We start from the raw sequence: 13,481 nt of genomic DNA, 5'->3' as shown, positions 1-13,481 counted from the left end.
CCATTGGTAAAGTACTGGACACTGTGAGTTAGAACTTGCTTTTTCTGCATTACAACTCCTGGTTGATAGATTGGTTTTTGGTCATCCAGAATCTAATTCTTTAAAAAGAGAAAGTAAATTGGAGCCCTGCACTGTCCAGTAGCTGATCCTTGCACTTCTCAGCTCGTTCCTTTTGCTGGTGTTATTTAAATACATCTTGCAGCTATAGTTCTTGTTTCTTTCGTAGACATTACTTTAATTTATTCTTGTGAAGATAGTTTTACTTAATTCCATGTCTTGGTTTCTGACATAGTTCATCCCAGATATTTCTTTACCCAAGTGGAAAAATCCCCAGAATGAATGGAAATATGTCCGAAATTTTAACTAGTGCTTATTATGAGCTCCCGGACCTGACAGTTACTAGTCTATGCAAATTTTAATCTTGCTTTAGCTTCAGTAATACTGTTCTTACTTGACTAAGTGTGTATTACTTTTATAAACTTTGCTAGTTCAGCTTTCAACCCGTCTCATGTACTGCCCAGAAACCATTTTTTAAAAAAGCAAACTTAACCTGCTAATTAATTTTAGTGTTCAAACAGATAATATCTACACTAGCAATATAATAAAACACTATGGAAAGTGCTTTACTTGGAATTCTACAAGTTACTTTTTCTAAAAAAGATGCTATTGTATGTCATGAAGCAGATTTTTAGATTTTAGTAACTTAGTAAATATGTGCTTAAGCAATGAAGAAATAGGTATTATGATCTTATTTTCTTTTCATGACATTCAAAATGGTCTGTTTGAATCTGTGTTTGAATTGTTTGCTGATTATTCATTTTTGGAGTAAAACTGCAGATCATATATTAAATCAGAGGAACTTTGAAAACAGCTATGACCAGATGAATAAACTAGTGTTCTAGAGGCAGTTTTTTTGCCAGCTTGTACCTTCATAGACATCATTCATGTTTGCTCATGTGAACATGCTCTTAAGACTTTTTGTACCTGAAAGCTCCCATTCCTGAGTTTTAATCATGGGATAGTTCTTTAGAAGGGAACTTATACTAGGAATGACTTTTTCTTTTAAATCAAGGTACTGTTTGTATTTTTATGTTATGCCCTGACATTTGTTTTCTTTTCTGAAGTGAGTTAATATTTAAAATTACAAGAATCTTTTTGAAATTATAAAATTTTAAAATATTAAGTTATGTATTGACCTGGAATAATATGCAAATATCCACCATCTATACTTAAGCAGGTTACAAATTAAAACATTTCCCAATGAACACATTTTCCAATACATTTCTGAAAAACACATAGGCTGAAAAAAAAATACATAGACTGGTTTATATATACACACTTGAGCAAGTGTACATTGTGTTTATTGTGGAAGGCAGAGTTCAGAGAGGCTCTTGATTTCTTAAATTGCTTAAATTTTTCATAACAAAAGCTGATTATCAGGAAAGATATCAGAGACATTCCCATTATGAAAAAATAATTTTGAGTTATGAATGCATTTAAAGATGTCATTACACATTAAAAAATACCAACAGAAAACTTAGCTCTGCAGGAACCTTTAAATGCTATTATTAGAAAGACAAAGTTGCATACATGGATAAATAATAGATGTTTTAGGGAAACTACTAAAATTCATTATTTCAAGCAGTATAAATATGTCTGAAAAATGTAGTTGTTTTTATTCCTTTATGGTTAGTATCACATTCTTACTAAATAGTGCTTTGACTTGTAACAAAAGATGACTTGAGCCTCTCCTTCCATTTTTAAAACGAAAATGGCATTAGTTGAAGTGTTCCTGGTGTCTGAAAAAAAGACACTGCAACTGTGTGAAACTGGACCGCTGAGCAGTGTACAAAGTCCAACGATGAAAGAAGAGAGTGCACAGCGCCTGGCTCTGTGCCGCATGCACACTGGTTTACATTCTTCATAAGTACGTGTTGCATTGATTTCTGTTTTATGGACATGGAAAATACAAGGGAAGTAAATTGGAAGGCTAGCTGGCCAATGTGTGGTATAGTGGTGTTCACTGGGGGACATGCCTTACTCACTCCAGTCTTTCGCCGCCTCCCTGTTTGGTTATTGCCTCAATTTTAATTTATATGGCATGGGGGTGTGTGTGATAGTCAAATGTTGACCATTTGGGAGTACCGGTTTACTGTAGATGCACATTGTAGTACGGTGACAATCTCATTAGGAAAACATTGAGGCAGCGTGAAATACTGCTATAGGAGCTGATACGCATGTATAAAAAATAAGATGCCAGTGCAGCAATGCCCATGAACATTTGACTGGGTTTACTGTACTCTAACATATGCTTAAAATAAATAAAGCATCTACTTTAGATCATTCTGTAATACCATGTATAACTGAACACTAGAAAAAGTGCATGCAGGTTATTTTGGGGAAGATGGGTGGATATAGAACATTTTTAGGGATTGATACATAAACTTAATATACTTGAAAATTCTATATCAATAACTTAGACTTCTAATAATAGCAATAACTTTCTAATACCTCTGAAAACAAGATTTTCATAGTCTAAGTAATCTGGAATTCCTAGTCTAATTATTATAGTCAATTATTTTCTAATTCCATTGATATTTGAAGAGACTTAAATGTAATATAAGAGAAGTCTTAAATGTTAGAGAAAAAAGATTAGAAATAAATCAATAGAAATACCAGTATATTTGAAAAAAATATTGGGTATATTCAATAATAAAAATAACTATTGAACAAGAAAATGTTATTACTGGATTCATTGTTCATGTAATAAACATGTTTAAGATTTTATCATTGTTCTGTTGAACTTGATTATGTGCATGCTTTTATTTTCAGGCTTGACTATTTGTGGACATAATTGCCTCCTGACAGCAGAATGGATGTCTGCTAGTAAAATAGTATGTCGAGTGGGACAAGCCAAAAATGACAAAGGGGACATTATCGTCACAACCAAGTCAGGTGGCAAAGGAACTTCAACAGTCTCTTTCAAGTTACTCAAACCTGAAAAAATAGGTAAAAGCTTTCATACTTTTATTCTAAAGAAGAAAATAAAAATGAGTTTTCTTTTAAAATTTAAAATTAAAAGATTAGTATAAAATTTACCTGTTCTCATATCTCATTAACCTAGATTTAGTTTATGTTTATTGTGACAGGAGTGAGATGGATGTTGGTTAAAATTTGCATCATGTATGAAAAGCTAACAGTCAGTGAAACCCGAGGATGATGATGATGAGAACCATTGTTCTAAGTTCCTAAAAAAAATATGTTCCTTTAGCATTTTGATACCAGTTTTGGTTCCTAGATCTCGGATGTAATGACATTGCCTTTAAACTGTTATATAGTTAAGAGCTGAGGTGAAATGTCCTTACGATCTGGCAAAATTAGCAGCAGTGTTATCTGAATAACGTTCCCTTTTCCTTCATTTTCTCCACCTTTTGAGGCCTGGCTTAGCCCTCCAAACTGGTTATAACCACTCTTCTTCGTCCCATGGCACTTCGTAGATTCCTTTTCATGCACTCCTCGCCTGCTTTCTTATGTTAGCAGTGGATGGGAACTTGGTCTAGGAGCCAGACTCTGAGTTCCAACCTGGGCTGTCACCACGACTGGCTGCATAACTTCAGTGCCTAGTTTCTTTGTGGGTAAAAGTGAAATAATTACCTACCTGCCTCATAGGACTGAATGAGTTAGGATGTAAGTGTAAAATGCATAGCATAGTCCCTTCTGCAATAAATTAATAACTTTTAATTATTATAGCTATTTCTCCACATGCCTGTTTCCTCTACTAAAATAAGAGTAATGTCAGATACACCTTTGTGGTCCTATAAGGTCTTACACATGGTCAGTACTTGATAAATATTTGCATAATGTGGGACATCATGGGAATCATTAAACCTAGGCAGTACTTCTCTTTATATAGAAAAGTAAATAATTTTGCACATTGTTTTTGTTTTATATCTTAGCACATAGAGCCTTTCTGCAGCATTATCCTCCACAAATTCCTAAACATTTTTTTATAAATAAAGATTTAAGGGATTTAAGAGAAAATTCAAAGTGCAAATGTACAGGGCCGACCCTGTGGCTCACTCGGGAGAGGGCGGCGCTGGGAGCGCAGCAGCGCTCCCACCGCGGGTTCGGATCCTATATAGGGATGGCCGGTTCGCTCACTGGCTGAATGCGGTCACAAAAAAAAGGAAAAAAAAAAACAAAAACAAAGTGCAAATGTACATGTATATGCGTACATATAAAAATATATTTCTATTTTTATTTACTCTTTTTTATTTAACATCTTCAAAAACTGAACTGTGAAATTAAAGCAGGATCTTATTATTCAGTTTTTTGGAGGATTTTAAAACATTTTGATAAAATCCAGCATCATCTTTTAGCATCATCTTATGACATTCTTGTATAGCAGATAAAGAAAATGTATGTGAAAGTAGTAGTTTTATTCTAAAACTCTCAGCCTAGGACCTAGCACATAGTAGGCTCAAAAAAGCTTTACTAAACTGAGCTAAGGAGTGTCTGGACCTGAGCATAACCTCTGTCAAAGCCCCTGTTGTGTCCTGGCAGAACAGAGGGTGCTGAGAGATTTAGTAGGTTCACAAAGGGTCCTACAGCTACAGGTTGCCTTCTTTTAGGAGGCCTTCCCAGCCTCTCCCACAGAGATGTGTGCACCTCTCTGCTCCCTGACACTTTGCTTCTGTTCTCTTGCATCCCGGGGTCCTGGAGGCAGTGGCTGGTAAGTCCTGTGCTGAGCTGAATGATGAGGAGTTCAATGACATGAGGAAGGATGTCATCCTCAGAGATTATGTCTTGTTCACAGGGCCCAGTCCAGCTGGTTTTCTCTGACTAACCTAGTCATTTCTCTTATTCAAGCCATGCATTCCTTGGAAGATGTTTGCCTGGTTTAGTTGTTGGGCATTTTGTTGAATTTACCAAACTGATTTCAGCATAATATAGAAAAAACCTGTTCCTTCTACCATCTAGGACATTTCCAGCATTAATAATACCAAAAATAAAATAGCAAGGAGTATGAGAAATAGCAGGAAGTATGTCATTTTCACATAGCTATTCCTGAAAATTTGTAACTGTTTGTAGAGGAAAGGAAAATGAAAAGCATTTCTTGAGAGTTTTCAACAACCATTTTAAAAACATTTGGTTTTCATCTGTAGTGTCATGTGTTCAGGTGGCTTATAGAACCCAGAAGAAGAAACTCAGAATATTACATATAAAATTATAATGGTTTTTCATCAGTTCTCATAAACAAGAAGTTTTTCATTGAACTAACACTTAATTTAAATGTTCTGTGCCTAGGTGTTGCCCAGTCATTTTCCAAAAGTGTACATGATTTCAGCATGTTCTCTTGAATAAGCAGACATTGTAGGTCATATCATTGCATCTTATTTACTAACTGATTTTTTTTTTAACCAACTTAATCAGTAATATTTAACACTGTATAAGTAATTACAGTGTTTTTTATTTGTGAAATACATTTGGTTTAGGAGAACTTTTTCTCAGAGGCTTAATTTGTCCTCTCTGTTGAATAAATGTACAATGAAACCATAAACCAAGAGGTGTTCATTTTGCCATTTTATAGATTCTTATTGTTTTTAATTAAGCTACTGGTCATTAAAAAACAATTCTGAGCCGTCATGCCCTCAAATCTCTTAAAAATTTTCTACAAACATTTTTGTATCAGGTTTTTAAAAAGTAAAGCAATGTGGCAAGACTTAGTAGGTGCCCAGGGGAGTCTTTATCTTACTGAGGATGTGTTCCTCACTTTTTATAGGCATTTTGGATCAGTCTGCTGTTTGGGTTGATGAGGTGAATTATTATGATATGCGTACTGACAGGAATAAAGGAATTCCTCCCCTTTCTCTACGTCCTGCTAATCCTCTCGGCATTGAGATTGAAAAGTGAGTACCCTCTTGCCTTGGGTTTTCTTCAGTTTCTCAGTTACTGAAAAGTTTTATGTGCTTGCAGCAAAGGGGGTCAAACTCCAGAAGTGTTCTGGAGAGCATGATTCAGAGGCAGGACAATTATTTGAGTACAGGTATTATTTCTGAAGCCAGGTTTGCTTTGCTGTGGGTGAATGTTGGAATTAGTTAAAACTTTTGACAAAAACTACTTACCTCTTTATAGTGTTTTGAGTTTGTGTTTTGTGAAAAAGATCATCTGGAAATTTTAATAACTAATACTTTTAATGCTATAAGCATTAATATGTTATGTGGAGGTATTAAGTTTAATGGTATTTAAACTCATTTAGATGGCACTTGAAGTCAAAATAGGATTTATAATCTATCCATTTTCTTGATTTTTCTAGAAATGTTTTAGAATAATTAAGTCCGGTTTGGTCTTTCATTTTGTTTATAACCCCTGCCTATAATTCTTACTTAATCCAGACTAATTTAACTTTAATCATCAGAATTATACCTGGTAAATGGTATTGTTTGAGATGTTTTGTGACTGAGTCTAGAGTTCTGCTTTCTCAGTCATTAGTATAATGTTTTAGTAACTTTTATAATTAGTACCTTTATCTTTATATCTTAGTTAAACAGTTCTTCTAACATTAATTATGTCTAATTTATTTTCTGGCCTTAATGATTCTGCTTATTCAGTTATATACTGAGTGTTCTTCCATAAACACTTACCAAAGGTGACAAATTATTTCTGTTACTACTTTAACCATGTCTTTATTTTAGGTTTTTCTAGGAATGGGGAAAATTTGTCACTAATCTTTATATGTTTAATCTTCAAGGCTACACTTGAAGACCGTTAATAATTCAAATAGCAAACTTCTTTTTTCCCTACTGAAAAAGAGAGGGAGCAGTGGCTTACCTTGGGAAGGTATCATGTTCAACACTGATAAGAAGTCCTGGGACTTATCAGCTTTTCGTGAGCTTGGGCTGTCCTAGGTCACATCTTTGAAACACTTTGGCAGTATGGGTTATTCTAGAGCTGTTTTAAGAATTTCAGTGACCTATAAGTTAATGGTTTAAAGATTGAGAGAGTCCAGAAAAGAATGATAATAGCTAGATATTTATTTGAGCAGAGTTTCAAGCATGAGTAGACTTTGTAGTTGATAGTTGTATTATTCAGTTTTCTGTTGCTTATAACAGAATACCTGAAATTGGGTAATTTATAAAGAAATGAAATTTATTTCTTACAGTTTGGAGGCTAGGAAGTTCATGGTCCAGGGAACACATCTGCTGAGGGCCTTCTTGATGGCGACTCTCTACAGGGTCCTATGGCAACACAGGCTATCACATGGTGAGAATGGCATGAGCAAGAGAACTAACCTCATTCAGTCTCCTTATAAAAACTTATGACAACCCATTAAACCATCAACGCACAGTCCTGGTGATCCCGTCACCTCTTAAAGGCCCCACTTTCCATCACCATATTGGGAGTTAAGTTCCGACATGAGCTTGGGGGTACACTCAAACCACAGCAATAGTAAACCCTTTTAGTATTAAACTGCTTTAATACTGTTGAAAGTCAGCTTTCAACCAAGGCTGCCATGGAAGTATAGAGTAGGAGGGTCCTTTGGACTGTTCTTCCATAACCAGAAGCCAGTTTTGTACATGGGCAAAGGTATGGGATATTACAAACATTTTGTATGAGACTTAGACAAAACAATTGAAGTTAGGATTCAATTGGATGTTTACTATGATAAAATGGATTTCCTCACCTTTTCTTTTGGCACATAATCCCAGCCCTGTTTGTTCTGTCTGCCTCTTTTGTCCTCTTGCCCTTTGATTGTATTTTTATACCCATTATTGCTGCTACACACAGAGAAGGTTAGCTTCAGCCTCTCTAATGGTGCTTTTTCTTAATCCATTTCAGGATAGTCCTTTTGGTAACATTAGTAACGGCAGTGAAGAATAATGGCAGTAAAAGTGCTCAGCTTTCTGAAAGTTTTCTTTTCTTTCTTCTCTGAGAGGTAGTCTTGTTCAGACAGGAGCCAAAGCCTCTTGATTTGAATCTGGCCCTACCACTTACTAGCAGTATGACCTTGAGGAAGTTACTTAACTTCTCTTTGCCTCAGTTTCCTCAGGTGCAAAAGGGAGTGCCTGTTTCTTAAGGTTGTCGTGAGGACTTGGTGAGTACAGGTAACACCTCGAACACAACAAGGGCCCAGTGAATGCTCATCCTTGCTACTTGATTCTTTGTTCTTCTTGGATATATGCTGTTTATTTCTCTGCCACTTAGGAAAAGAATATCTTTTTAATGACTTAAGGTTACAGGGTAATAAATTGTATTAAAATCTTAAAATAGTATTATGTATATTTATTCAAGAAGTACTTAAATGGGAATAAATTAACAATTTTTTTCAAGCTGTTATTTAAGTTTCAATAATATTTGCTCAGCCATGGGATAATGTAAAATATTAAAGGATAATTTTTGAAAAAGGTAAAATCATGACTCTCATACAAATATAAAAGGAACAGATACAAGAGCTTTTATTTAACCTGTTAATTAATGGGAAAACCAATAAGATGTTAAAACCAGTTCAAAGGAGAGCCCAGGGGAGAGACTTAATAGGCAACGAGGAATGCTGAAAGATGCAAAACTGGCCATTTCTACTGGGTGCTAATAAGTTACATTTTCACCTGTGCTTTTCTGTGGACTGGAGTCCCTCGGGTCACCATCAGCCCTCCACAAGCTGGCTGCTGTCTCTCCAAGGGAGCTGCAGAGTAGTCAACCCCAGAGAATGATGTGCGGATCCTGTAGCCTCAGAGAGCATGGGGAGGGTACCCCAGACAGGGAGCACACGTCCAGTAATCTTTGGGTCTATCTGAAAGTCTTTTGCAATGTTTTTTGAAAGAGGATAGAGATACAAGGAAGCAAGAAAATGAAAGATGATAGTAGGAAGAGGTGTAGAAACCAAGAGAAGAGAATGTTTTCAGCCAGAAAAATGCTTTTTCAGGTTTCTTTGCTTTCTTTTCTTTTCTTTTCCTTTCCTTTCTCTTCTTTTTTCTTTTCTAACTCTGTCAACAAAGCTGCATTTATTTTATTGAATTCTTTGACCTTGGATAGAGAAATTATTATTGTAGAGAAAAAATAAAGAAATGGAAAGGAAAGGCAGATTATAAAATATTAGTATGTGTTTTATTTCCCTGGCCCATTTAAAGTTTTTTAGATAAAAGTGTTGGTCTCTGTAGAGAATGGTGTTGCATTCAGATTAGAATCCTTACTATCTGTTTTTATTTCTGTTTATTGTTTCTTTTATAATTAAGAGGCTGTGGAGGACCTATGCTTTAAAAAGGTCATTGGAGAGGAAATAACAGGGTTTTAATATTATTTGCTTGTTGAAATATATTAATTAACAAGATTTGAAGAATAATAGTGCTTGTTGTAAAATCCTCCACTGTGGTCCTGTTGACTTATAAGACTGAAATGGCGAGGCTGCCTTTGGAAGGTGAGTGGGCTTCAGGCAGTTGCAGTATGAGCATTTATGGAAGCTCTCCATGGCTGACAGTCCAGTGCACAAAGGGGAACAACAAAGGGCCCTGGAGTGTTGGGGCTGGTTCATCTGAAAAGAAGCCATTGAGAGCGGCACAGTGTAGTGTTCTTGCTTCTCTTTAGTGTGAGTCATAGTTCAATAAATATTTTATTGGTAGACCCAGCCTGCATAGTGTTGTCTTTTAGCCCACGTGCTTAACAACTGGCCTGTATTAGCTGTTTTTGACTGGTGAAGTCCTTCATATTTCTAAATTTTTAACTAATGTTTTTGTATACATGCTGCCATGCTAGTTATAAAAATGTTAACTAGTTGTTTCAAAAAAATAACTTCACTTTGAATTGGGACTAGAACTTGCTTGTAAAAGGTCTATATTTTTTATTTATTATGATGATTGTTTTCTGATTTATTATGCCGATTGTGTTCACAAATATATGTGTTCTTTGCATGACTTAAATTGTAATGGAGACAAACTATTTAAACCAAAAAAGGAGGTAAAAATAGTTCATATTAAGTGAAAGCCTTCTGTAGGTCTTGTTTCTTGAAAGTAATACTCATTTGCCTGAGAGTATTCATGAGTAATATTCTGGAGGCAGAACATGTTTGGGAGTAGGGACAGAAAAACGGAGCTTTGCTCCTGTTTTTATATGATCTCCAACTTTTTTTGTGAATTATCACCCAGGAATGGCTGTCTAGAGTAGTCATTTGATCTGCTACTAATACCTGTTTTATTTCTTCGTGGGTTTTATGGGTATTGCAAGTCGGATTGTCTTCTAATCAGTTTGGCTTTCCAGTAGAAAGAAAAGGTGACCAGTTTTCCACTACATTTAGAAAAGTACATTTTTAAAAAAGGAAACGTGACAGTAAAATAACTCTCAGTTTGAGTGTAGAAGAGAAGAGCCTTGGATGAATTCACCTTTAAGAATTTTTGTAAAAATAGATTTGTGGGCTGTGATGTGATATACTGCCTAAGTCCAAAACTATGTCAGATCAAAAAACAAAAAAAAGCAAAACAAACCCATAATATTTAATACAACACAGTGTAAACAATGTTGCTAAAAATTTTAAACTGAAAGAAATTGGTATAACGTATACACACTCAAAAGAGGTACATACACCCACTTTTACTGTGTTAGCCTCTCCCTTCCATCTGCCATCTGCCAGATCGAGAAAACGTGTCTCGTCAAGTCACACGCTGAGGAGCACAACTGTAAGCAGTCCTCCCTGTGTGTGGGGCGGCCAGAATATTCTCAAAATGATTTTGAGACTGTTGTCATACTGGAGAGTGAATGCTGATATTTTATGAATATTTCTGCTAGTTTTGTGTCTGTCCATTCATTCCTCATGCTTGGATCTTCCAGTGGCTTGGGGCTAACCCTTTTCAGTTTAAACCTGAGCTTGCACTGCCATCTAATGGGAAACACATTTTCTTTTTTTTAGGGGTGGTGAGAGTTGTCAGCAACTGAAACTGTGTGTTTTGATTCCTTGATGAAAGTATTTCATGAGTTTATGTAGTACAGTACGTGTTACTTTCAGTCTCTGACTCCATGCCGGCAGATTTTAAAGTGCAGACTTCATGTGAATTACTCAGAATATATTCTGCTTTTACTGACTTGTTGCCTCATCACTTCCCTTGGAAGGTGAGAGTCCACAATCTGGTTATTCTGAACAAACATTTCAGTCTTAACTCTCTGCGCTTCCTTAGCTGTGCTGACATCCTGCTTGTTCCTTTCCTGCTGTGCTCAGATCATTAGCATTTTTCTTCATTCTGCATCAACTCCTCCTCCCACTCTCCCCTACAGTTTTATATTTATTGATCTGTAGTTATGGTTTTATTTCACATCTGAGATTATCTGGGTCTTTATTTGACAGTAGAAGCACCAGATTCAAATCTCGACTGTTCATATGTAACTTCTCTGAGGCCATCTCCTCATCTGTAAATATGAGTATATTTAACTCACTTGTTACGAGAATCAAACAAAATGATATTTATGAAAGTAGTCTGTAAAACATAAAGACATAAGTATAAAGAATAAAAATAACGGCAGATAACATTGTCGAGTATTTATTGTGTCAGAGACTGCTAAACGTTCCATAAGCATTATCTGCTTTAATCCATAAAACATTCCTAAGAGGAAGATGTTATGGCCCCATTGTCCTCATGAACAAATGGAACTTAGAGAAGTTAAATAACTTCTGCAAGGCTATATAGACAGATTGAGCAAACTTTGAGGTTGAACCTGGAGACTAGGCTCTTAACCACTGCTTTTTACTGCTACTTCTTGTCATAAGTACTGAGACAATCATCTGTATTTTGCAGCTGTGCTCCCCAGAGAGCCGCACGGATTCCTTGCTTTGTCATTTGTTTTTTAATTTTTTCCAGATTATCTGTTTCACATTTTTGAGCTGCTTGTGTAAAAGATCAGTATATTTATGCATGTATTTAGGCATCGAATATCAAATCAGGATGCCTTTAGCTCCAAGTAACAGAAAATGAAAATTAATTTGGCTTAAACAAAACAGACATTTATTTCCTTATAATATACAAAATCCAGAGATGGTAGACTCCAAGATCGGTCGACTCAGTGACTCAGTCACATTACCAACATGTGAGGAACCTGGGATGGCTGTTCTGCTGCCCAAAGCACTGATTTCCTTGTAATTGTAATATGGCTTTAGCAATTCCTATGTTGAAACTAGATGTAGTGAAGTTCAGAGGCAGAAAGATGCTATCTCTTCTTGGTTCTCCTTTCTAAAATTGTAGAAGTGCTCCAGTAGATCTTCCCTCAGACATGGCTGGTCACAAGAAGATCACTCAACAGACAGCAAGAGGAATATGACAGGCGTGGTTGGCTTGGGGTAGTTGATCTCACCAGGGAAGGTGGGAATGCTGGGCTGGGTGGGATATTCATAAAAATATAAGTTTAGTGCATTGTAAATGAGATGTTACTAAAATTTAAGAACCTTGGGCCGACCCCGTGGCGCACTCGGGAGAGTGCGGCACTGGGAGCGCAGCGGTGCTCCTGCCGTGGGTTCAGATCCTATATAGGGATGGCCGGTGCGCTCACTGGCTGAGTGTGGTGCAGGCAACACCAAGCCAAGGGTTGCAATCCCCTTACCGGTCACAAAAAAAAAAAAAAAAAAAAAATTTAAGAACCAGGTGAATTATAGGGAAGTTCTGGATAGCTGCAGGTTTACATCTTTCAGTACCACCAATTTAAGCATTTTAACTGTTTAGCCACTTCTTGTGGGATACAACTGGTGTATTTTTGAGTTTTGGGTGTGCATTTTATACTTTTGCTTTGCTTACTATCACTGTCATAGGTTCTTTATTGATGTTGTCAGTTCTTAACAGTAGCCACCCTTCTGCACTTTCTGCGTCCCTTTTGGGCAACTCCCAACCACAATAGAACTCTTACGGGCCTTGCATGAGGGATGCAGAAGCTAAGTTTTGCTTCTCGGAATCTCTTTTCACTTGTTTATTCTCAGCTGTATCCTTCATATGTGAGTTTGGAATTGGTGCTTTTAGATGAAGAGTTCTTGTAGTTGAATGATTTGTAAGGACTGATATTAGTAGGAATTTCGTTGATATTCAGGTGGTTCTGTAGCACTCTGATTCTATTAAGATTATTTCAGTTCCTGAGCAAGTGCAGCACTAGGCACTTGGTAGAGCACCAGTGCACAGAGGCCAGGTTGACAGAAACATGGTCTGTACGCCACCATGTGTTTCTCCTGTGCATTGATGGCAGACCTTACTAATTGGTCCTGCCATTCTGTTCCTTACAGTTGAGTTTAGTCAAAGCTGCATGAGCTTTCACACAGCACTCTAGATGGACACGTCCCCATCCGTTGAAGTAGGATTGCAGAGAAGCCCAGGGCATGTCAGAGGAAGGATTTCTGGGTTACTTAGCTGGGGCTTGGCATGTCATTGTTGAGCCCAAGTCTCTACTCAGTCATTAAATTCCCCAAAAGTTCTACCTTAGAGGCATGCTGTACAAACAAATAAAATGAGAAAAACTTCCAA

At 36.5% G+C, this 13,481-nt stretch overlaps 1 protein-coding gene across 3 annotated transcripts in view; it reads left to right on the top strand.

Annotated features, from left to right (window-relative positions):
* Nucleotides 1-13,481, top strand: part of EXOC2 (exocyst complex component 2) — a 204,394-nt gene that overhangs the window by 43,765 nt on the left and 147,148 nt on the right. For 2 of the 3 annotated variants that reach the window (XM_063096552.1, XM_063096551.1), the window contains exons 3-4: nt 2,833-3,009; nt 5,783-5,909. In XM_063096552.1, the coding sequence (XP_062952622.1) occupies nt 2,833-3,009; nt 5,783-5,909 (304 nt within the window). Of the gene's footprint in view, nt 1-2,832; nt 3,010-5,782; nt 5,910-7,162; nt 7,264-13,481 lie in introns of those variants that run through there. The other variant, XM_063096553.1, reaches the window with a different exon arrangement.

Source organism: Cynocephalus volans, chromosome 5 (assembly GCF_027409185.1).
Source record: "Cynocephalus volans isolate mCynVol1 chromosome 5, mCynVol1.pri, whole genome shotgun sequence".
Lineage (NCBI taxonomy): Eukaryota > Metazoa > Chordata > Mammalia > Dermoptera > Cynocephalidae > Cynocephalus > Cynocephalus volans.
This window is presented reverse-complemented; position numbering and strand designations above follow the sequence as displayed.